The sequence below is a fragment of the Ictalurus furcatus genome, chromosome 3, assembly GCF_023375685.1.
Source record: "Ictalurus furcatus strain D&B chromosome 3, Billie_1.0, whole genome shotgun sequence".
In the NCBI taxonomy this organism is placed as follows: Eukaryota; Metazoa; Chordata; class Actinopteri; order Siluriformes; family Ictaluridae; genus Ictalurus; species Ictalurus furcatus.
The window spans coordinates 31,777,761-31,803,680 of NC_071257.1; the positions used below are offsets into that span (position 1 = coordinate 31,777,761).

General features: G+C 38.0%; 1 protein-coding gene across 1 annotated transcript in view; it reads right to left on the minus strand.

Annotated features, from left to right (window-relative positions):
- frem3 (Fras1 related extracellular matrix 3) overlaps positions 1 to 25,920 on the minus strand; it is a 41,341-nt gene that overhangs the window by 4,437 nt on the left and 10,984 nt on the right. The window contains exons 3-18 of the mRNA XM_053622071.1: positions 17,663 to 17,809; positions 16,736 to 16,966; positions 16,395 to 16,520; positions 15,980 to 16,231; positions 10,098 to 10,247; positions 9,706 to 9,915; positions 9,403 to 9,600; positions 9,007 to 9,171; positions 7,673 to 7,855; positions 7,381 to 7,511; positions 6,127 to 6,285; positions 4,970 to 5,273; positions 4,495 to 4,626; positions 3,885 to 4,216; positions 2,418 to 2,610; positions 958 to 1,062 (exon numbers count right to left, since the gene is read on the minus strand). Coding sequence (XP_053478046.1) covers positions 958 to 1,062; positions 2,418 to 2,610; positions 3,885 to 4,216; positions 4,495 to 4,626; positions 4,970 to 5,273; positions 6,127 to 6,285; positions 7,381 to 7,511; positions 7,673 to 7,855; positions 9,007 to 9,171; positions 9,403 to 9,600; positions 9,706 to 9,915; positions 10,098 to 10,247; positions 15,980 to 16,231; positions 16,395 to 16,520; positions 16,736 to 16,966; positions 17,663 to 17,809 — 3,018 coding nt within the window. The remainder of the gene's footprint in view (positions 1 to 957; positions 1,063 to 2,417; positions 2,611 to 3,884; positions 4,217 to 4,494; positions 4,627 to 4,969; positions 5,274 to 6,126; positions 6,286 to 7,380; positions 7,512 to 7,672; positions 7,856 to 9,006; positions 9,172 to 9,402; positions 9,601 to 9,705; positions 9,916 to 10,097; positions 10,248 to 15,979; positions 16,232 to 16,394; positions 16,521 to 16,735; positions 16,967 to 17,662; positions 17,810 to 25,920) is intronic.

Sequence of the window (25,920 nt, forward strand, 5' to 3'; positions counted from 1 at the left end):
CATCAATCATCAAGGTGTGTTTTGGCAAAATTCAGACGAGTCTTTATGTTCTTCTGAGTTAGCAGTGGTCGCCTATATTCCGTAGATGCCATATTAGCCCAGTGTCTTTCCGATAATGCAGTCATGAACAGTGACCTTTATTGATGCAAGAGAGGCCTGAGGTCCTTTGATGTTGTCCTTGGCTGTTTTTTGACATCCTGGATGAGTAGTTGTGCTCTTGGAGGAGTTTTGGAAGGTCACTCACTTCTGGGAAAGTTCACTACTGTGCCGAGTTTTTCCATTTGGAGATAATGTGGTCCTTTGGAGCCTTTGAAATAGCTTTGTAACCCTTCCCAGACTGATATATTTCATCTTCTTCCTCATCATCTCTGGAATTTCTTTTAACTTTGCCATAGTGTGTTACTGCGTAAGACCATTTAACCAACTTCATGCTGTTGAAAAAGATCTATTTAAGTGTTGATTTGATTGAACAGGGTTTGCTGTAATCAGGCCTGGTTGCGTCTTGTCCAGCTGAACCCCATTATGAATGCAGTTTCATAGATTCGGGGAATTTGTAACAACGGTGCAAATACATTTTCACACAGGCCCAGTTGGTATTAGAGAACATTTGTGCTTCAATAAATAACATTATCATTTAAAAACTGCATTTTGTGTTTACTCATGTTGCCTTTACTTTATCTTAGTTTTCATTTCTGAAACAATTATTATGACATAATTATTATGAGCAAAAACAGAAGATATCAGGATGGGGCAAATACTTTTTCACAGCACTGTATAATCCACTATTGATGTACTGATGTATTGATGACAATTTCAAATGTTAAGGTTTAGATACAATTCCACTTAGTTGCCCATCATGATTATATATTTAAATTACATGTCTTAAATGGGAAGCCTGTCAATGCTTTCTATTTCTTTGCCTACAGTATGTATGAATAAGTGAGAGGAGCACTTTACCTGGATGAGACATGACAAATTGTCCCCTGAATCGAGCCTCAGTCTTGAAGTTGACAACCAAGCGACCCTCCTCATTGATTCTCATACTGGTAGGATACATGGCACCTATAAACATTTTATTACACAAACAAAAAAATTCAATGACATCAGGGATAAAGAGTAAATTAAAATGAGACTATTTCAGGGAAATAGATTTAGTATCTATATGAAATATTTATATTGGAATTACTGTTATCTGTAGGCCAGTTCAGGTTACATAGAACTATATACTGTATGCTCTGGAACTATATATGTACCTGTAAATAAATACATAAAACATAATATTGTATATTGTATCATCATATAAATTTATATCCACATTACAGAGCCACTGAGGTGACACGGTGGTTGTTTTTTTAATAAGGCATGACCAAGAGTTAATACATTGAGTCTGTGAGTTAATATTTCTTAACCACAAACAATCCACAAAGTATACCATGGCCTTGAATTATTATGTTGTATCCACAAGATACCAAAATCTTGGCGATGAAATGTGTAACTTGAGCCCACAATTTGTGGAAATATTTTATACTATATGGACAAAAATATGTGGACACCTGATTATCATACCCATATGTGCTATTTAAACAGCCCTTTCTAGCTTTAGTCCCCTTTGCTGTAATAATATCTTTCACTCTTCTGGGAAGGCTTTCCACTAGATTTTGGAGGGTTGCTGTGGGGATTTTTGATCGTTTAACTAAAAAGAGCATTAGTGAGGTCAGGCACTGATGTCAGGTGAAGTCAGTGCAGGTCAGTGAAGTCAGAAGTCAGATGTGGGGTGCAGTCAGTGTTCCAGTTCAGCTCAAAGGAGTTAAGTGTGGTTGAGGTCAGGGTTCCGTGCAGTTCTTCCATACCAACTTCATGGACCTCCCTTTGTCCACAGGGACATTGTTATGCTGGAACTGGTTTTCGACCCCTTAGTTCCTCTGAAGGGAAATCTTATTGCTACAGAATGCAATGATATTCTATATAATTCTCTGCTTCCAAATGTGTGGCAACAGTATGGCGAAGAACTGTAAATGGCTGTAATGGTCAGGTGTCCACATACATTTGGCCATACAGTGTGTTTCATACATTACCTTCAGTTAATTATTTGGAGGCAAAAATTCAAGAATTTGTCTAAGGCTTGTTGTATATCCATGTTGCAGCACCAGTGACTGCAGTGTGTCTTGATACGACATTCCAAGACAAAAGTGTAATATAGCTTTGTGATCATGAAATAGATCCGAGGAATCTTAATCTGTTTCATCAATACATTAATTCTTGACCCAACCTTATTAAAAAATAACCACCATGTCACCTCATTGGCTGTGTATTTATCAGATCAGGATATGGTGACATCCTCACAGCTGTCCTCTGTAGCATTAAAAATTCTTGAGACCACCACTATATGGCTGTGAGGCTACAGACAGACAGACTACCTTGCAGTTCAGCCTCGGGGGGACTCCCAATGCCATCCTGCCACAATATGGCGGTATCATACACAAAGGTGAGACGCAGTTCTGACTGCAGGTCAAAATGCTGCCAGCCACCAACTGCTACAGGAGAGTGGAACACATAGGACACGAAGAGAGGCACGCGCAGAGTGACATAGGACTGGACCAAATTCAGCACCTACACACACAATAAACACACATTAGAAACATGGTCACAGAGTATGTTAAGCATGGATAAAATGTATGAGCACAGAATTCTGCTACTGGAAGCCACAGATCTTGTTTGTCATTATTTTATAACCTACAGATGACTCATAGAGCATTACATGTCAAACTGAACCACATACTAAAGCAAAAATGAACCAAAACTGATTATTAATATACATATTTGTTAATATCTGATACCCCAATCAATCTACTTACATATTAATTCTACGTACTTAAATATTATTTTCAGCGAACTACATACATAAGTGACAGATTACAACTCCCATGATCCACAATCCACAACCTTATGACATGACCTACAGTCTGCTCTTCCCACTTATAGTCATCTGATTATTAATGACACTCACCTGTTCACAACCAGACTGCTCCCTTTAAATAACCAGAACTTTCAGCATTACTTTTTAAAGACTTGTGCCAGTATCATTTGCCTGTTGGGACTTGTTTTGGTCTGCCTCACATTTCTGAGTATTGCCTAGTTCTTTTGTTTGTGTATTTGTTATGCTGGTTTTAGTAATACCTGAACTTGTTTAGAAAACCTGCACTTGTGTCTGGCTGTCTGTCTATCTGCTTCATGAACATACGGTATATTCATGCAATTTATATACAGTGCATTCTACGAGCATGTGAGCATGTTTATTATTTTGGCCCACATTCGATTTTCAAAATGGATCAGATGACTAAATAAAGGATGCTAGATTTAGCCACACAAGGTAATGTATATTGTTTACAGTCATTTTATACAATTTTCTACTATTTCTGGGACTGCAAGTAAAAGAAAAACAATGACGACTCTAAGATAGTGTAATTTTAACACTTTTTAGCTTGTAGTCTGCAATCTGCAGACAGTCATTTGATGGTTTTCCTTACTGATGCCTCCCCTGTCATTTTCAATTTCTATTTGTTTCCAGTTAAGTGAATGCTTTATTCTTGCAGTATTACATGCCCAGGCAACTCAGGGCATGTGGGTAATCCCCTTTCACCCTCCACACTTTCCTCATTCCTTTACATGCGTACAGATATTTAGAGAAAATACTGTCCCAGATCTCAATTGAACAGTGATTTCAAACATTATGCAGTATAGCACCAAAACAACAACAAAAATATTAACGATTATTTATATATGTGTCCAATTATTTATATATGTCATATCCTACAGAATCAAACAATATAATTCCTTCACAAAACCATAAAACCTGTACCCAGAACAGCTCCTGTAACTCTCACCTGTCCATCAGTTCCAATGGATCCTCCACACTCATTGAGTAGCTCAGACATGTCATAGTAGCTGCTGAACTCCCATAGGCAGGCCTCTAGGTTCAGGTTGCGGTAGAATCGTAGAGAGTTGGCACTGCGCATGGCCACACTGTACTGGTAGGGTGCCGTCTCACCAATGATCTCTGGGTTCTTGGTGGCATCTGTGATGAAGCCATGGCCTGTCTGGATCTCGTTGAAGTCAAGCAGGTTGGAGCAGCGGTGGTTCCCAGCTCGGGTACCGTCTGGACTCAGAGTCAGCTCGAAGTTTGACAGTGGACGTGTGGAGATGACAGGTAGCATGCCTGAGCAGAACATCCAGGGCACAAGAGCATAAATTAGTGCAGGTTTTCACCGTACTTTATTGTGTGGTCCTGAAACGTTACATTGTTGTATCAGAACTCACTCATACTATTCAACTCACACTGTTCTAATTAAATATATTTATAATCCAAATACATTCCAACACTTTTTTTTATATTTGTGATCAAATTTGTATTCTTTTGCAGGGGTTCTCAAACTTTTAGTGTTGGGCACTGCAGATGTATGAGGTCAATATTTTTGTGTAAATGATGACACTCACCATCCATGTGTGGCATGGTAACAGTTAGTTTGATGAGGTTGGGGTAGTCAGGGTCATCGGGTCCGGTGTAACGGATTTTTGCTGAGAACGGCTCAGCACCAACGGTTCCAGCAATGCGAGGCTGGCAAAGACCTACAGATAAGGTTCAAAACGATTACAGATTTTCATTCCATCCCAATTTGCTGTCAGCAATGCTTACGAGAGTTTTAGTTCTTTCATACTTAGTTAATATGACTTTAAATTGAATGAGACAATCAACAGATTTTCCTTAATAAAGGAAATAAAAACCAATGAGCTGTTACGCTCATGTTAACATCACACAAGATAAAAATACATCAGACAGTCAAACAATATTGAACTAGATTCAACTCAAAGGTCATTATAATTAGATAATGGGCAATTCTATGAAAATAACTTTAATGTTAAGAAGTCAATACTCAAATGTAAAAGAAGAGCTGACTGTTACTGGGCTCACCCTCCTCCCTGCTGATGACCGTGATAGGTGAACTGAGCTCCAGCCCGGCATCTCCATTAGCATTAAAGGCCCGGGCAGCACACTGCACACGCGATCCTGCTTGGAAGTAGATGGAGTCCAGTGTGATGGACTTGGTATTGGTGAAGAAGGTGTTGGTATCGACCTCACGCATGGGACTGGTGACTCCATCCGGCCCAGTGGGGGCACTAACGAGCCAGCGGTACTGAGTCAGGGTGTCGTTAATGTTCTCCACAGCACAGATAGAACCAGTCTTGTCAAAGTCAGAGTATTTGGGGTTGCATGCCTGAAAAAAATATACATAGATAAAAATTCCAGAGAACATTGAAAAAATTAGATACTTGACTACTTCAGAAGTATCGCTTAAGTGAAAATTTATATTCAGGCTACTAAGGTGGAGCAAAAAGCTTTATCTATGTCTTAAAAATGGCCTTTATTCAATGTTGATTGTTTGTTTGTTGATTATTTTCCCATAATAGCATGTCCAGAAATATTCCTCTTATACCACAGCAATTTGCCAATTATTACAATGTCTTATGTTGTGGAACAATCTAGTTCCTGTTAGCATGTACATTACTATACAACAGCAATAACAGGTGTTCCCCCACCAACCTCTCATGTTTGCCATGTTACTGAGAAACCATAAAGCCCTCTTTCCTGAAGAATTTCCCTCATCAGAAAACAAAGTTAGCTTTACCTCGGACTGTTACAAAGCACTGACACTGGAGACTCCTTCTATCAAAGCTAAATAAACATCTTCTCAAAAAAAAAACAAAAAACATCACCATCCATTATTACATGCATTTCTTAATCTGATTATGCTGAGCATATTCAACTTATGTATATCTGCCATACAAGTACCTGTGTAAGTTTCTATTAGAAACAATAATGTATTAGAACAAGGTCATTAATATACTGTACTCAATTTGCCTCAAGTTGCAGCTGGAACTACTATCAGAGCTGCTGTTATGGAAAATTTAATCAAAACCTTTTGACCAATCAGATTTGAGAATTCAACAGTGCTGTGGTATAACTGCAAACTAAATCTAGCAGTACAAATGGACATGCAGAAAATATTTAATATGTTGTGTGGAGCACATTCTGGGCAAACGCAGTGTGAGGGTGCATGTTACGCTCACCGTCACACACACTACAGGGTAGCCTGTTGAAGGGTTTGGATGCTCCTTTGCCCGAGCTGTATCATCATATGTGAGCAGGGACACCACCTGGGGCACTGCTGGGAAGGTAACATCAGCTACACTGTCCATCTCCTCAATGTACACAATGGCTTTGCTCATCTGAGGGAATAAATGAAGAAAGAAAATGTTTTGTAAAATCAAAGCAGACCTTAAAAAGTAACAGAGAGCATCATTATAAAAAAAAAAGTTTAAAAGCAGGCAGATGGATCCTAATTATGATGTTGTGAGTTATACATTATTATACATGTGCATAATGGAAATATATACAACCTTAACTATACATAGAACCTCTTACATAATCCATGAAAGAGTGTATTGTATTTAGGTATATATTTATCTATGTGTTACTGACTATAAAGTGAATAATTCCCAATAGAGTTCACTCAGTTGTGTATAGGTTGTATTTTTTTATATATATATATATATACACGTGTCCATTCTAATCTACAGCAGTGTTCACTCTTCCTTATAAAAAAAAAAAAAAAAAGAGAGAGAGAGAGAGCCAAATCTAAAACTGAGCAAATTGCAACTTTTTTATGAACCTATTAACCTATTAATCAAAGAACCTATTAACTGGATGCAGCAACTTTAAAAGTCAAAAAGTAATGTCAGTATTTATGTGAGGGGAAAGTTCCTTGTATTCAGAGTCAGGCTATGCAGGTTGATTTTCTGGGCAGCCAATTAAGATCATTCTTAATTGCTTGTACTTCTGCATGTAGTTCATTTGACAAGTTATAAAATAGCACATGATCCAGTACATCCTATTATTTTTTATGATTTATTTATATTGTTGGCTGACAATCAGTTCAGGGTCAGAATCACACATAACAGACATGCTTCTGTTTTAACTTCTGAATACCGATGTGCACAATTTCTGTCTGAGTATGTAATGTATCATCTCTGGATACAGTACACTATGCCGAGCACTACATTAAGCTTAATGCCCATATGCTGAACACTACATTAAGCCTGCCTTGCTCATGGTTGTACTGAATGCTTGCATATAGGTCAACGTGTCCACTGAGACACATTCATATTACAAAGAGCGCACGAGGAGACAGCGGCTGTCTCTACTGGAGACAGTGACCGGCCCCCGCTGACAGAGACAGCTGCTGTGTGGCTATTTTAGCAAGTGAAGCCAAAGCACATTACTCTGTGTCAGTGAGAATATTTATATATTCAATGACCTCTGACCTGTGTTTCAGCCACCATGTATTCATCAGGCTTCAAGTGGACAGTGAAGGCCTCGCGGATTTCCCTCTGTCCATCATACAGGACCTGGACCTCCACCACATGCTCCGTCTCCCCTTCTTTAAACTCCACATCTACACACCCACGCAGTCATAAACATGATATATGGCCCGTGAAAACAAAATGCACTATAGATCAAGTGTTAAAATCTGTCTTTAAGAGCAAATCAGTTTCAATGCCAGACTTCTCAGATTTGACAGGTTTGGAGTTTGTGTGTGTAATCATATCTGCTGACCTTGAGACAGTGGGTTGTAGTCCTCTCCTGATGTGGCAGAGCCATCTTTGGTGTGGACTCTCACCACCGAGACTTTAGAGGTGTCACCCAGACGGACAACAGGGATCTTCACCACGGCGATCTCTCCGGGAACCTGAGGCTCCTGTACACTGTACTTAACCTCAGAGAATCTAATGATAGCCTCTGGAGGATAGAATAACAAAATACTTCTGTTTAGTTATGGTGATTATGGTTTGTCATAAATTATATTTTGTTAAATGGTTAAGACTTTGTGAATTTGAGACCACGGTGAATAAAAACAACAACAAGTCTTAAAATTATTCACTTATTATTTTTAAATAATTGAGTTTAGAAATATGGACACTTTAAAACTTTTTTCAACTTTAATAGTTTATAATTTTCCTAAGTATCATTTTCCTACACCTGTTTTTATAATTCAAAAATCCATTCAAATTGTTTTAGACCATGAGTTTATTTATTTCTAGATAATTTAATTATCCTTAATTAACAAATTAGCCATTCATCCAAATTATTACTTAATAGGCTTGGCTTTAACAAATGGTGTAGCACAGTAACTATTGTTAAATATTATACAATATAGCAATTTCAATAGCAATTGAAATGTGAGCTCCTTTTAACTACTTAACACTTTTAGCGAAGGATAATAGGTGGCTAACGTCAATTTCTATTGCAGCACATAAAAGATTTTGAATGCTTGGCTGGAATGCATTAGAACTTATTAAAATGGACTTTAATCATTGCACTGGTCCTTCACATCTTTAACTCAAAGAAGGTGCTTAAAGTGCTAGCTTGGGAGCTCCCTCGCTAATCATTCAAAACTGCTACTATCAACCATTCCATTCATGAGGAGTGAATTTTTTTTCCCCTCAAAGTGTAAAAAAGTGTGTACACTCAAGTTTATTGACATCTTTATTTCAAAAGATGCAATCTTTGCTTGAATAGAGCACCAACATCTAAAGTACTAGCTAAATGCATCCCATCAGTGGTTTTCCACAAATTACAGAACTAAATTTCATTCCTGGATGTCATTCATCCACAACTACAGTAGGCTAGCTATTTGGGTTATAGATTATGGGCCACTTTTAAGAAATGGAGATCAAAAATACTTTCCCTGAGTAGTCGCTAGTCTCATACTCAGTATGCTTCTCACTATCTGCTGTCACCCAGCTTTGTGACTATTGTTTATGTCTATAGATAAAAGCACTATACAAATGCAATTTAACTGAAGTGAAAATCTTCCAAGAAGGACCATATGATGAGAACTGCTAGTCTTGTAAGTACTGATTTAGCAGTTATAGTGTTAGTGGACTTACTGTCTTTCTTGTCAGTGATGGTGACCAGAGTGTCCTTCTGCTCCCCCAGTGCAGCTCCGTATTTTGACTTGCTTTTCGGCGTTCCCAGAACTAGTCTGAACTCCTCATCATCCTCGTGAATGGAATCGTCCAACAAAGTCACCACACATGGCTTCTCATTCTCACCTACAAGCAGACACACAAGCACACACATAGAACCACAGACAAACAGTGTGCAAATGTTCAGGGCTTGGAAAAAAGTTACATCGATACAGTTTTTATTCATTCATTTGTCTTCGGTAACCAATTTATCCGAGATCTGGATCTGGAGAATATCCCATGAAACATTGGAAGCCTTTTTTATTGCAAGGCACCATGTAGTAATGAATGGATAAATGGATTCAGAGACTTGCTGACCTGGCATGAAGGTGATGATGGACGCATCAGTGTTGGGTCGCTCATTGTAATCCATCATGACCTGGGCAGATCCTTGGCGAGTATAGCAGCGGACAGTGGATTTCTGGCTGATGTCACCACTGCGGTACACCATGGCCCTCACCTGCCCATCAGATTCATCCACCTTATACTCTGTCTCTTTAAATTGCATTCTGGGAACTACCAATACAGAAACACAACACAGATCATCACATCTGAGATCTTATTTAAGTATTAGTCCTACACATATTCTTATATACAGTAAGTACTATTCTGATGACTCACGGTCAGTAATGGTATCATTGATAGTGATGACAGTCTTGCTCGGCTCTCCCAGCACAGCGTTCATGGGCATGCGCAACACCAGCTCGAATTTCTCTGGCCCTTCCAGCTCTGGACGGCCCAAATCATCCAGGATTGTTACACGGAACGTCTGCATTGTGACGCCGGGAGCAAAATCCATGTTGCGACTGATGCCAACATAATCTAAACCAGCTATAGACAGACAGAGAAAAAAGCATCAGTATACATATTGTGTGTGTATATATACTCTTAGTATATATATATATATATATATATATATATATATATATATATATATATATATATATATTGTTACACATATAGATCTGTAACACTGGGTCAGCATGTGCCAACATTTTTCTGCATGTTTCTACCTTCAGCTGAAACAGGATCTGTCTTCCGAGAACGCACAGTCACCGTAGCTGTCTTGGAGAGGTCAGTACCCGTCCTCCATACTATCACCTCTACGTAGCCAGCACTCTCGTCCACTGTGTACTCCGTCTCTCCAAAATAAAGAGCCGGTTCTGTAGGGCAGACAGAGGTCTAAATTACTGACAAGCTACACAGTGGTCATTTTTACTTTGTTCCTATATTCAAGTATTAATTTAGGGGATTTGTATTATAACTGAGTATAAACAAAAATATAATAATTTGAAACATTTCAATGCAAAAACACAGTATATTTATTATGTGTTCAATATGTGTATTATTATTATTATTATTATTATTATTATTATTATTATTATACTTTTATGTCTTATATTTTTATTTGGACCTTCTGAGTAAATTTCAAAGATCATGAGACTTGGCTACCTTTTAAATATCTAATCAAATCCAGACTGATCTGTATCTGCATACCACAGACCAACATATTTGCATAAACTCTGTTCGTCTCAACTGCATTTTCTGCATCAAATTACTTGAATAAAACCAACCAGGTTTCATAAAAAGTTTGTAGGAAATCAAACAAACCAGTGTGATGAGCATAGGTTTTGGGTCATTTCCTAAGCATAAATAAGAAAAGTATGAACACTAAGTCCACACCTGACTCTAAGCTTAGGACATTTTTAACAGGACCTGAATCATGCAAATTATTAAGAACGTGTGTGATTCAGTACCGTGCAGAAAAAAATGTCAAATAATTTACTTTTTTACTTTTAAATACATGCATGTGTGGAATTGTTATTTCCAACCATGTCATCACATCAATATCATTTTCCCAGGGGAGAATGTTGTTCAGGAATTTTCACTTTCCTCTTTTTCGGTAACATGACAAGCTGTAAATGTAAGTGAGAACAAGAACTAGATGTTCCACAACATTATTGAGTGTACACTGAGTGTAACTATACATTACTGTTGGCAAATTGCTACAACATTACAGGTATAATGGTGTCATACCACTGTCATGTTGATTATTTCCCTATAACAACACACCCTGTTGTGTAATGCATTATAAAATGCCATTCCATCAGTCAAAAGGAACGTCAAAGTGAGACAGAGAAAGAGAGAAAGAGAGACTCCCTGTGTCATCGCCATCTAACAGCACAGGAAGCACCTTGGCCCTACTTACTTCCTGCCAAAGATGACAGGCAAGAAGGTCTGGTATTACAGCCAAGACACACTAATGTCTTTTTGTGAGAGCAGAGAAAATAGAGGACGTGGTGTGGGTAAAAAAAAAGGGGTGGGGGGTTAGACTCAGAGGAAAGAAAGTGATTTCCACAAAAGTCCTACAGAAGCCAGTCCAGAGAAACATAACAATAAGACCCTGGTTTTTGGCTTAAATCCAAACCACAGGCCTCTCCAACTGAACTTCTCACATCCCCATTTGACCCCTACCACACACATACACATACAAACACACTAGCAAGATCTGTTAGACCTACCAAGAAGTTCTGGCCACAGTTCTGGCCTACATTGTGTGCATGAATCCTCTCTACTGTTGCAATAGAGAAGTAAAGTCTGGGAATGTACATACATTATTTACATATAAATCTGCCTAAGACTCAGGTTGTAAATAACTAAGGGAAGCATCTATGCTAATCTGGCTTTTACTGGAAAGATATAAGATGTAATATATAATATATAATATATAAGTAATAAGATATAATATATAAGATGATATATGTAACATATAACCACTGAAAGTGTGGAGAGTGAAAGGTATAATCACATATTCACAGCCTGTAGGTAGCACCAGTAGGTTTAATGGGTTAGGCTTTGTGCTAGTGATCGTAAAAAGGTGAATTCGAATTTCAGGATGCCAGAGAGGCATTTTTGGGTTTCTGATCTAGGACCTTGTTTGGATTGTATCCTCTCTCAATTCACTATGGATAAAAACATCTGTAAATGAATTAAAATCTAAGAAAATGCTGACCATGAATTCAGAAGAAAGCTTATATGTACTTTGTACACAAAGTACAATTTATAGGCATGCATTTAGAAAATGTAGTGAGACAAAAACAAATTGATTACATAAACTTACACCATGTATATCCTTTACCTAGCCTCAGATTCTCTGCCCACAGAATAAAGAACATCTGTTATCTTTCTGGTAGTCCCAGTGTCCGAATATTTTCCTTTCAGATATCAGTGCATGGAAGTGCATCTACATAGAAGTGCAGATTTCCAATCAGGTTGTGACCTTCATGTTTTTGACAATAACTATCAGACACTCCAAAGGCAGTGGTTGGCCTGTCTAAGACTGAGACTAAGTTTATATACACATAAGAACAATACATTCTTCTTGTCTTCTTATCTAACTGTATGGACATGCTTGCACTGATCTGTCCATGCAGGGGCTTGTGAGTCATTAGACCTCTAACTTGAATTCTGTTCTCTTCCTTTTCCCATGTTTTGGGTTCTTGGGTTACAAGGCTTTGAAGGATGGCTGTGGCAGGCATGGTGACAGATGAAAAACTGGCATGCATTGAGAATCACCATTAACCATGGAAGAACAAATGTATGAAATAAAGGAGAACTGAGGTGGAAAGAATGGGCAAACCCTCAGACCTGAAACTAGAAATACGAAACGAACAAATGCTTTTGGATGTGCAATAGATTTCGAGGTGCACAGTATGAGCTTGGGAGTCATGAAAACAGGTAATAGTGTGAGTGGAAAAAAAAAAAACAACATTTTGCTATCAAAGAGATTTCAGGTATAATTTGTAAGAAAAAGACAATACAAGACAATCATTTTAGTAAATAAGATTTTTTGTGTGTTTTAGAGGTCAGTAATATTGCTATTTATTGGTAAAGACACATTTCCTGACCCAGTTCCTTTTTCTTAAAATGGACTCATATGCCCTAATTCAGTCATACACCATAGAATTAATAAATAGATAAATAAACAAGAAGAGTAAGTCTAGAATCTCTGTCTTCTTAAATTACTTTCCAGCCACAAGAAGCGTTATCCCACTGAACTGAATATACCAAATTCAGTATGTTCAGTAAGACCAAATTCAGAGTATCCACATAGAGCTCCAGATTATACTGTGGATAATAGTTAGGTGGATAAGAGTCAGATAGTTGTTGTTTTGAGACTTATAGACTGTCCAAAGCTTATCTCCTCTTCATTTGTCTTTCCTTTGATTCCAACCTGGCACAAGCTGACTCTTTCATTACATGAGTGTATATGAGACTTCACTAGTCAGAGTAGTAAATCAGCTACCCTCTAGCTAAGGGGGAGTAGGTAAGAAGAACATAAAAAGAGCACTCGGACTGTTATCAGATATGGAGGTATTTTGGACTTGCTTTCACTGTAAAATGCCAACCTGAACTGACTTAATCTGATGTCTCCCTTTAGTCTTCTAAACGCCGCATTGTGAGGTGACTGGAAGAGTAGAACATACAGTGAGGGAAAAAAGTATTTGATCCCCTGCTGATTTTGTACGTTTGCCCACTGACAAAGAAATGATCAGTCTATAATTTTAATGGTAGGTTTATTTGAACAGTGAGAGACAGAATAACAACAAGAAAATCCAGAAAAACGCATGTCAAAAATGTTATAAATTGATTTGCATTTTAATGAGGGAAATAAGTATTTGACCCCCTCTCAATCAGAAAGATTTCTGGCTCCCAGGTGTCTTTTATACAGGTAACAAGCTGAGATTAGGAGCACACTCTTAAAGGGAGTGCTCCTAATCTCAGCTTGTTACCTGTATAAAAGACACCTGTCCACAGAAGCAATCAATCAATCAGATTCTAAACTCACCATGGCCAAGACCAAAGAGCTCTCCAAGGATGTCAGGGACAAGATTGTAGACCTACACAAGTCTGGAATGGGCTACAAGACCATTGCCAAGCAGCTTGGTGAGAAGGTGACAACAGTTGGTGCGATTATTCGCAAATGGAAGAAACACAAAAGAACTGTAAATCTCCCTCGGCCTGGGGCTCCATGCAAGATCTCACCTCGTGGAGTTGCAACGATCATGAGAACAGTGAGGAATCAGCCCAGAACTACACGGGAGGATCTTGTCAATGATCTCAAGACAGCTGGGACCATAGTCACCAAGAAAACAATTGGTAACACACTACGCCGTGAAGGACTGAAATCCTGCAGCGCCCGCAAGGTCCGCTGCTCAAGAAAGCACATATACATGCCCGTCTGAAGTTTGCCAATGAACATCTGAATGATTCAGAGGACAACTGGGTGAAAGTGTTGTGGTCAGATGAGACCAAAATGGAGCTCTTTGGCATCAACTCAACTCGCCGTGTTTGGAGGAGGAGGAATGCTGCCTATGACCCCAAGAACACCATCCCCACCGTCAAACATGGAGGTGGAAACATTATGCTTTGGGGGTGTTTTTCTGCTAAGGGGACAGGACAACTTCACCGCATCAAAGGGACGATGGACGGGGCCATGTACCGTCAAATCTTGGGTGAGAACCTTCTTCCCTCAGCCAGGGCATTGAAAATGGGTCGTGGATGGGTATTCCAGCATGACAATGACCCAAAACACACGGCCAAGGCAACAAAGGAGTGGCTCAAGAAGAAGCACATTAAGGTCCTGGGGTGGCCTAGCCAGTCTCCAGACCTTAATCCCATACAAAATCTGTGGAGGGAGCTAAAGGTTCGAGTTGCCAAACGTCAGCCTCGAAACCTTAATGACTTGGAGAAGATCTGCAAAGAGGAGTTGGACAAAATCCCTCCTGAGATGTGTGCAAACCTGGTGGCCAACTACAAGAAACGTCTGACCTCTGTGATTGCCAACAAGGGCTTTGACACCAAGTACTAAGTCATGTTTTGCAGAGGGGTCAAATACTTATTTCCCTCATTAAAACGCAAATCAATTTATAACATTTTTGACATGCGTTTTTCTGGATTTTCTTGTTGTTATTCTGTCTCTCACTGTTCAAATAAATCTACCATTAAAATTATAGACTGATCATTTCTTTGTCAGTGGGCAAACGTACAAAATCAGCAGGGGATCAAATACTTTTTTCCCTCACTGTAGCTACATTCGTGATCTCAAAAGTCACATCTTACTGTTTTCTTTCTCTAGCTTAGCCAAAATATTTTACACCACAGTTGAATGTTGAATAATGACTTGATTGGTCAGAGGGTGTTGCTTAGATTTTTATTACAGCTGTGCTATACTAATTCTGTACTGCCAGCTGTAAGGCAAATCAAGTTCATATTAATGCACTATTGTTTCTATAGTAACAGCTAATTCACAGGTACTCATAATGTATTGTTATTTAACAAATAAAGCTTTATAATCACTGATATGATGATGCTTTATTTAATGTTTAAGGAAGGAGTCTCCAGTGTCAGTGTTTTTTTTTTTTTTTTTGATGCTGTTTATAACATAAGCGATAGCAGTAACTTGTGGATGTTCCTTAACATTAAAAGGAACCATAAATGGATAAAAATACAATGTGTTATTATTTAGTTAATACAAACACATGATCATTGGTGGATTGTTGTGGTATTAGAGGAATAAAACACCTTGAGACATGCTGTTATTAGAAAATAATCAAGGAGGTAAAAGTAACTCCACTTTGTGTCAGGCTGCATCAGACCACCACATGCTTAATAATATTCCTATAACAGAAAGCCTACAAGTGTTCTTTTCCTTAATTATTCAATGCAATATGATTAACCAGGTTGGACATGTTCTTCATTTGTATCACAAACTCAAGTCAAGATCAATAATAGTGAATAATAAAGACACTATTTTCCTTGAGCAACCTCACAATCTCATACGAGTGAATTAATAGTAGTTACTGTAGGTTACCTTGTATGTACCATCACTCACCATCATTGCTGTCTGCCAGGATGATGACCTTGGCACTGGGGAAGCTGGCTCCCACCTGACCTCCCATAGGCATGCTCAGTGACACATTAAAGCTCTCCTCTTCCTCATACAGCGAGTCATCAATGATGATGATGCGGCACAGCTTCTCCCGTTCATCCTTGTCAAAGCGTAGCACGCTGCTGTGGTCCTCAGGCCGAGTGATGTAGTCGGAGTAGGAGAGCACTGTGCTGGGGATGGTCCCTGTGGCACTGCCTGAATAAAACACAGTGTAAAAATTCTAATATGAAATAAAACACTAAAACATCATTAGCTTTCATGCAGGTCTGGTAAATTTTTAACCTGGCTAAATTAAATGAAAGGATTTTAATACAGTTACAGCATAAGGAAAAAGTGTAGCTGAGGTGTAACCACTCACCTTGCTGTGTGTAACAAATTACCATAAGCTCCTGGCTTACATCTCCAGATCTGCGTACAGGAACCAGCAGTTCTCCAATGTCCTCCTCTATTAGGTATTCAGCTTGAGGGATGAACACAGTGGACTCTACAAAAGACAAGAAAGCAAAGAGGTGGAAAAAAAAAAAAAAAAAAAGCACCTTAGCACACATCACTTCCTTTGACAAATCTTGATATTATTTAAGTATTAGACCCAGCACTTGTCAAAATTGGGAATATAGAGTACATGCATCTATGTCTAATTTAAGCCTACTATAATTTGATTTCTTTTCTTCATTTCTGTGGAGTAAAATCAATCCTTACCATCACCAGGGTCCACAATCTCCACAGTGGCTTTATCTGGGTACTCTAGAACTGCCATTACTGGTTCAGAAAGTTGGATCTCAAAGGTTTCTGAAGTTTCAAACTCCTGGTCAGTGAAGATCTTGACTCTCCAGGTAGCTGTAGTCTGGCCTGGATTAAATTGGATCTGTTTCTGGGCTTTTCCACGAAAGTCCTTGTCTTTTTCAGCAGTGCCATCCTTAGTGGCAATGCCTGGGAGAAAACAAATAGAATATGTGTAATCAAAAAGGCTGTCCTGTGCTCACACCAAACATCCTTTCAAAACAATTAGTACTGTTTACCTTTCTACACCTGTATACTGTAATGATTTATAGTCTTACTTTCTGGTGTCACCCATAAGAGGATGGGTTCCGTTTTGAGTCTGGTTCCTCTCAAGGTTTCTTTAAGAGTTTATTAGGGATCTATGGTAAATCTACATCCAGATTTCTGTAAAGGTGCTTTGTGACCCTCATTATATGTGAAAAATGTTTGGATATTGTTAGTAGATTTTTTTTTTTAGTTAAGATTTGCATTGCGCTGCTGTGAGTTGCTTCATGGCAACTCTTTGACAAAGATCTTACAAACAGTATGTCATGCTTGTCAAGTTATAAAACTGAGGTCATAGTTTAAGATGAAATAAATCACTGTTAAAAGGCTGTAAAAATACCAGCTTCACATAATAAGCATAAACGTACTGGCTTCTGATAAGAGCCAACTCACTAGAAATGGTTCCATGTTAAGCCTTTACTCCAGTAGTAGCCACAGCTTTTGGCTTGGACATGAATTAGTAGCTTGGATGTCATGAACGTGAAAGAAACATTATTTTCCTTTATTCTATAAACAGCATAGTCACATACTTATTAAAGAATTATAGGAAAAACCATGCAGCTAATTTCAGTAAATACTTACTGACAAACGATGTCTCTCCTAAATATCCTCTACGCTTGAGCGTCACCTCCAGGAACTTTGCATCCTCGTCCACCAAGTAATACTCCTTCTCCAGAGAGATCCAGGCCCAGTTCAAGCGAAATGGCTGCGCCTTCAATTTATTGCCCCCTGTTTCAACAAAAGTACGTTAGAAAACAGAATGTGACCCAATTTTAGCTGTCACCTTATTCATTATTCATTTATTCAATCAGCTTCAGTAACGGCTTTATCTTGGTTAAGGTTGCAGTGGATCTGGACCGGTCTATCACAGAGCACTATGCCTACATACTTTCAAACCTTTGAGTAATTTAGGGTTGCCAATCTACTTACTGGCAGGTTTATGGGAGGAAGAAACAGGAGAACCCAGAAGAAATCTTGGCAGACATTAGGAGAATATGTGAAACTCCACACAGAAGGTAACCCCTTAAACATACCTGCTGTTCCACTTTGCCGCTCATGTCAACTTATTGTGAGAATAAACCTCAACCTAGCTCAGTTTAACAAAATTTTTGCTGTGAATCACTTAGTTATGTTTCAAAATTCAATGGGGTCAAGTAAATGCTTGAAAGAGATACAAATCTTGTTGACTTCTTTCTGTTCATGCGTTTAGCACTCACAACCTTTGGGGTTGTTACTAATCAACTAACCCCATGTCGTGGTAATTAAGTTACAAGAACAGATTTAACATATGTAACAAGCCCACTCCGAGCTCAATACGTCAAATCTTGTGGAGAGGCTGGTTGACTGTTATTTAGGGCACCATCGCTGTGCTAACTTCAGCTAGCTTCATTTAGAGATAGGCCTGATTTTGAGGAATGTAATAGGTAACACTCAGTACTTTGAGCCAAAAGAGTTTATAAGTATACCCAGGTAACTTAAACTACAGGTTCAGGCAGTCAGCTTGAGGGTGAAGGTAATGGGATTAAATGGTTGCACAAGAAAGGAAGGAAGCTCAGTTAACGTTATGATTATCAGCCGTGACAATAGTCTGTTGTCTGAGTCTTTGTCTGAGCCCTTGTCTGAATCTGTTTATCCACCAGTGCTTCTCTGCGACCGTCAACATATATGATTTATTACAGTCCAGATTCCACATTCAGATTCAATGATGTGCAAAATTTCATTCATCTCACCTTTATGGTAGCACTTCCTTTTGCTTTTCAGACATGCATTTCACAAGTGCATTTTACAGTGGGCTTATTTAAAAATTCATTGCCATATCTTACTAACTTACAAGTGAACTTACATAATGCATGGTGATGTGGTTGCTAGTGCAGATAGAAGTTTAATGCAAAAAACAAATAATACAAAATTCTTAGCGTGGTAACACAAAGACATGGACTACGGTAGCCAGGCAAGACACAACAGTACATAGACTAAAGACCATAACAAGTGCAACCCAAGACAAAAGCTAGACAACCCGTACTGTGCAAATTGTGGCTTAAATAGTGGTGTTCGTTAAGATCAATGTGAATCAAGTGCAGGTGGACATGTGACAGTGATGCAGTGGGGTGCAGTGGCTTCTGGGAACTGTAGTAATCCGATTCTGGCATAACCCTGACACTTACTAGAACTCAATTAGCTAACCATGTAAATAATTAGTGGTCAAATGAAGACAAACAGCAGAATTGACCACTGAAATAAAGTTATTAAAAAGTAATGAGTGATATCCGTTATGAAAATATAAACATATGCAGGACTGTTTGTTAACTGTCGTCACAGGTCATATTGTTCTTGACCCCCTCCCCCCACCCGCCCCCTTGGTTTCAGGCTCTGCTCAAATAAATATGCAGTCAGTTTTGTGGTATTTAACAAATATCATGCTAAAACTGGGTGAAAGAAAGAAAGACAGAAAGAAAGGAATGGTTTCGACAGTCAAAAGTTTGGATACTAGACTGAATTTATATTTTTCATTGTTGATTAAAATTTTGATAAATGGTTATAGTTGAAATTAGTTACTAAGACAAATTTATGATGCCTTTTTTTAATTTTATTTTTTTACTTAAAACAAGTTTTTACTGGAAATTTTATTGTGGAGCAGTTAGGAGCTTTGCCTAATTTTGAGGTTTAAGGAATCTGGTCCTCCAACTGGTGGCTTTTAGATGAGCATTGTAGCAGCAATCACACTCAGATTTTAATTTAAAAAAAAAATAATAAAAATTTGACACTGCCAGGAACTTGTCATTGGCTATCTTTGGTCATAATGTCATTACGTAGGCCACCAGTGAAAAGTTCACATAATGCATTCCAAGACTGATCCCAACTCACAACCAAAGAATTTTTTTTTTTATGATGTGTGTTTTTTGTCTGTGAGAGCTTGTCTGGTGTAAAACTCAAACATAGTGACTAGCTAATATGTAACATTCAAAAGAGTAGTAAATACTTTTCAACATATAAGCTGAACAATTTAGGATCTTAAAGCAGAATTTTCTTGTGAGATGGTGTAATCCTGCTAGGACCATTCCCTCTGACACTGTCTTTCATGATGCCTTTAAATCTAGATTATCTAAGAATTTATATATCCGGAAGAATGCCAGAGGGCTTATTACATAGCATCAGATTTTTAATCAGGAATAAAGGACACACTATGGTCCTGTTCACACTTCCTGTCTGAATGACTGTTACCTGAACTTTTCAGACCAACCATGCGAGTAAGATGATCCAGTCAGGTCACTGTGAGGCCTGCTTTGGTTTCAAGGAATGCCTTCTACAAGCTGATCTTTGAGGATGTGCCAGTATGATCTGCTGTACTGTCCATCTAGTTTGAAAAGACCATGTAAACAAGGCAGCTGGGCAAATAAATTATGGGTGTCTATCATCTAATGAATGGAACATCTATATGCAGTGCAGACAATCCACCTGCATTTGGTCCACCTATGCCCTTGGAGCTGGGTGTTCAGCTATGTGACTTTAAAGAAAGCATGGATGTTGGTGTGAAAAATAGGATAGGGTCTACTCCCTGACCTGCCCATCAAAACACAGATCCACAAGGCTTTTGGAGACAAAACATTCCTAATAACATTTGCCATGGATGAAAACCAGCATTCCATTGCCATGATAAAGTACGTAGGAAGTAAATATCCTGTAATATGCATTACAAAGGAAAACAGCCAACTTCACTCTTTCTTCCAGTTCCACCTGCACACACATCAGCAAGCTTCTCAGTATAGAATGATATCTTTATCTGTGAGCAAGCTCAGGTATCCGATAGTCATGTCAAAAATTTTTGATTGTACTTGTATCCTCTATTTTGCATCAGGCTGATTTACTGCATTTTAGTGTCACTTAAATGTGTTTAACTCAGATTTAAGCTTTAACATTTGCACGAATATTGTGCACTACTTAACCTCTCTTATTTACGATGTGTCATTTATAAAAAGCAATACAGTCAGAGACCCCCTGGATATACATCCTGGTTCTCCAGACCCCACTTTGAGATCCATAGGGCTAGTTGACGTATATTGTATATTCACAAGTCTTTGCTAGTCAGAAAGAAAGAGTAGGCTAAATGTACTTTAATGCACAAGATTCCAGTCCTGTGTATAGTTCTAGTTGCCTGTTCCATGTTTAAATGCATAATGGTTTTAAATTAGTATAATTTGATGCACAGATTTATTATTTATTTATCATAGTTATTATTTATATTTATATCTATATATCATCTTTAACACTGTAACATAAAAAAGCACTTGAGCTGGAAGTATGTTTTGTATATTGGAGATGGATGGCTGTTAATTGAAATTTGGTTTGATAATTATTTGCTGCGTTAATCAACATTTAACTGCACTAACCTAAAAATAACGATAGCTCGAAGCAATTTTTACTTATGGAAAAGGAAACTAGTCTAATACTTTTTTTACTTACTGGTTATATTGCAAAATTAATAGTAAATTAATAGTAATTCGTAGTGCATTTCCAATAAGATCAAGCATATGCAATATGACAAAAATCATATTCCAGGTTTTTCAAATCTGGTCATATATGTAGTAAAAGTATGGTCGAAACAGCAGCTTGTTCTAGAGAAGAACATTTTATGTGGGCAGAGTGCCCAGTGTGAGGAAGAGTTGATATTGAGCTTAGTGATTGTGTACCAGTGGATTATCATCTGAACAGCGCTGAGACAAAAAGCTCTTTTTCACTCTGATATCCGACACACGGTCTCGTTAGCCCTGCAACATTCCTCTGGCCCTGGATAATACCACGTTGTCTTCAAGAGTATAGAAAATAGATATCTTTCTATGTGACTATATTTCTTTGCAGAACATTATTTTGTTGATTGGAGACTATTAGTAGTTAATTATAATGCAATACACTGTGTATTCAATCTACTGAGTTCAATAAAAGAGGAAACATTTATGGGAAAAAGCTCAGTTATGCAATTCGTTAAAGGCTTCATGAAAAAATATAATAGCTGTGTAGATTATTTGAATGCTGTTAATAGTTGATCTATAATTAAGCATTCAGCACTTGATCCATGTGGTGTTAATAAACAGGATTGAATTATCAATGTGGATATAAATGTCACGCCTGTTGGCAAAAATGCAGTAACATGCTTCACCAGTTTGATAAACACATATAGTCGTCCACTGACATCTTTGACATCTTTAATGAAGTCTTTGTATTAATAATATTTACTCACAGTTTTCTCGGTTTAAGGTGTAAACAGATCGAGGGTGGCTGATAGAGATGGGTTAGCAGGGCTAATTATTTTGCATCCACAGCAAATTATTTGCTGTTGACAAATGTCTTAATATAACTTTTTTTTTTTTTTTGCTGTTGTTTTTTTGTGGAAACAATGCTTGTAAGATAAATGCACAGAATGGTAGGAAGAAATCTGTGGCTGATTTCTTTTTATCCCAGACTGTAGATTCATGCAGTGACACCTTCCCTAGATTTGATCACAATTTTTTTTTTAGTCTATGACACTGGCACATGCATAAAACGTCATCAGCAATAATTGAGAAAGCACATGTGAAATACATTTTTTTGTGTAATGAATGGAAATGAGGTAGATTATTTGCTCTATCATCCTTTTTTATTAAACCCTAAAATGACTTTGGAGGAAAAACTAAAAGTAGACAGACTAAGCATAGATCACATTTACATTTACATTTACATGTATTCATTTAGCAGACGCTTTTATCCAAAGCGACTTACAAATGAGAAAAACAGTACATATTATACAAACAAACAAAAAGTTTAGTGTGATTTTGGTTTGAATTAAACTTTTCTGTTTGTTATGTTTGGTGGAAAATAGTACGAACTGGATAGAGCATTACAGACCACAAATACAGTTGCTTATCTTTAAGTCTTTAAGTGTGTGTGTGTGTGTGTGTGTGTGTGTGTGTGTGTGTGTGTGTGGTATTTTATTCATTTTTATTATACTATTGATGAGACATTGTGATATCATTCATTGCTCAACCCTAATAGTTTCACTTGATGTTTTGAAATACTGCATATTAAACTTTAGCTTTCACTGGCAAATTAAAGCTGTACTAGAAAGTCTGATTTACACAATACTGGGCTCTAATTAACTTCATATCGTTGGTATAAGCCGTCAACTCAGTACAATCGCATCATTGCCAGTGTGTTCTCAGCTGTCAGAGTTGAGAGTAATTTTTGCTACTTACTAAACAGCTTTACACCCAAAATGACTGACAGGTGGTGTTTGACAGTCATTTTTAGGCTATTACCAATGGTGGTCCCCTTGCTCTTCTGACTGGCCATTTCACACGCACGTAGGCACTTCCATTTGGCAATGCTCACAATTTCTTCAATTGTTTCTCACACTACACAGACTCCCATTGGTTTATAAATTCCAAGGCACAGAGACTGACAGCTGTACTCTCTCTGCCCTCCCTTGCTCTTTCCTTTTGTCAGCCTTTATTGCAGCACAGAATGAACAAAACAAAAATACAAGAAGGACAGCAGGCACTGTTTGGGTGGGCCAAAACACACTGGCATGGGGTGCTTGCTTCTTCTCAAACAGGAGAATTAAAATGGGACTTGTATGGGACGAACAGCATCCCAATGGATGTTTAGCATTTCTGCTTTAGTGTTTTGTCTTTCTCATGAATAATGAGGTTGAAATCGTAATAACATGTCACACCAATGTAGTCTGTATATAAAATATGATGGCTTTGGTGGGTGAACAGAGCCATAAAATCACATTCCAAAAAAGGGTGTCAGTAACTCACCAGAACACTAGGGAGTCTCAATGAATGCCTCCATGACTCTTATGGGGGTTCAGAGGTATTTATGGGTGTAATTACATGAAGAAAGAATGCATGGCTCAGTAATGGTCACATTCTCCAAGGCACACAAAGGCCTTTAAAACAAGGAGCAGAAGTCAAACTGGCTAAGATCTTATATACCCACCATGCAGATTTTAAAATTAACATTTAGATTGGATGTCAACCACGGCAGATCAGATTTCTGTGATATTCCATCCACAAATGAAAAGTTTCATAGGTGGGACACATAAAATTGTATTTTTTAAATTACTGTGTTAATAGCCGATACATGTTTTTATCTATTTTTTTATTTTTATTTTTTATAGATGTGCTCATGGTATAGCTATCTGTAAATGCCTTGGATGATATTTGGCCACGTGTTTTGCTAACATCTCCTGAGCCATGCTAATTTAGCATTGCCATATTAACTGTCCTCTAAAAGAGATTTGCCAAGATTCTTAAGATGGCTTCCTGTTGGACACCTAAAAATTTTTAACATTTTTTTTTTCACGTCTGTGTCAACTGTTGTTGCTGTGTGTTGTGCTTGTGCGGCTTCATTATTTTATAGTGAAGTACAGCCAATTTTTGTCCGTGTACTACGCATGCATTTAAAACTTAAATGTATTGAAATTTCTCAAAACCTGACAGCATATCTGTGAGGTCAACTACATTCATGGAATACTACTTAAACTGCGATGAGAAATATAAAACACCAACATATTAGAGTAAATACAATTTTCACCCAAAACCTTACACAATAATAAAATTTGCTAGATGGTAGAGGAATTGCTCATAGTTACTGTATTTACCTAGCGATGACCCTTGCTTTAAGAGAGATCTACGGGTCCTTCACTAAGTCGCATTATCGAACATTTAACCACCATTTTGCAGTTTCGTCGGGGGCTAGAGGTATGAGAGATACTACATTTAGGAGGTCAACATTTGCCTCACACAGCATGATGCAAGTGCAGGCAAGAGTGTGTGTGTGTAAGTATGGTGCTATGTATATCTAGTCAGAATGAGGAGGGGGGCAATTATAATTATCCTAGCTTTCTCTTTCCATTTATACTCATCATAAGGCCATGTTAGGTATTCAACACATAGCCAAATCAAGCAAATATATGCAGGGCAGGATTACCCCCTGACCCAAACCCCACCCCCACAATTATAGTGATTAATATTAAATTGTGCTATATTGGGCTATTACAAACAAACAAACAAATAAAAATAAATGTATTATGTATGTATGTATGTATGCATTTGTTTATTTGTATCTTTATTTATTTGTTCAATTTGAACCATTGGTCATGATAAAATTATTTAAAGTATGCATTTCCCTACAGTTTGGTTACCCACATATCTAGCCCTAACTATAGCTTTAGTAACGTCTCACCAAATTATGTGACAGTACCAGTGTCTTACATTAACTTTCTCACATCATTCTACATATTCTGTATTAACAATCCCTACTTTCTCTAAACTTCCATGAACTACTAAACCTAAATCCCCATACGAAGTGTGATCCCCAGCCCATGGCATGATGAATGGTGGGATGACAAGTCACCCTCACCTAACATTGACACCAGTGAGATGAGGCATCAGAATTGAAGATGATACCTCACACCCCAGGCTTGGGCAGCAATGACCTGAAAGATTGATATCAGCATCCTTACAGAGAACACAAGAGTATGCATAACATAAGAGAAAGTGATATGGTAAGAGACAGAATGGGAGATTTAAGGATAGAAAATGCAGCATTGATGGAGAATGTGAGAGAATGACAGAAAAGAGTGAGAGAGATGCACCTAAAAGTGCATGCCTCATGACAGAGGAAGAAGGAGGTATAAATAACTCCAAAGCCGTACATCATATCCTCAAGCGTGCTCAAAAAACCCTCCATAAATCTGTATGCTGTTGCATGAAGAAGGAGGACTGAAGAGGAAGTTCATCAGTCACGGGTAAGAGAGGACATTTAAATCCTTTAGCAGCTGCTGACATGAGTGACAGGTC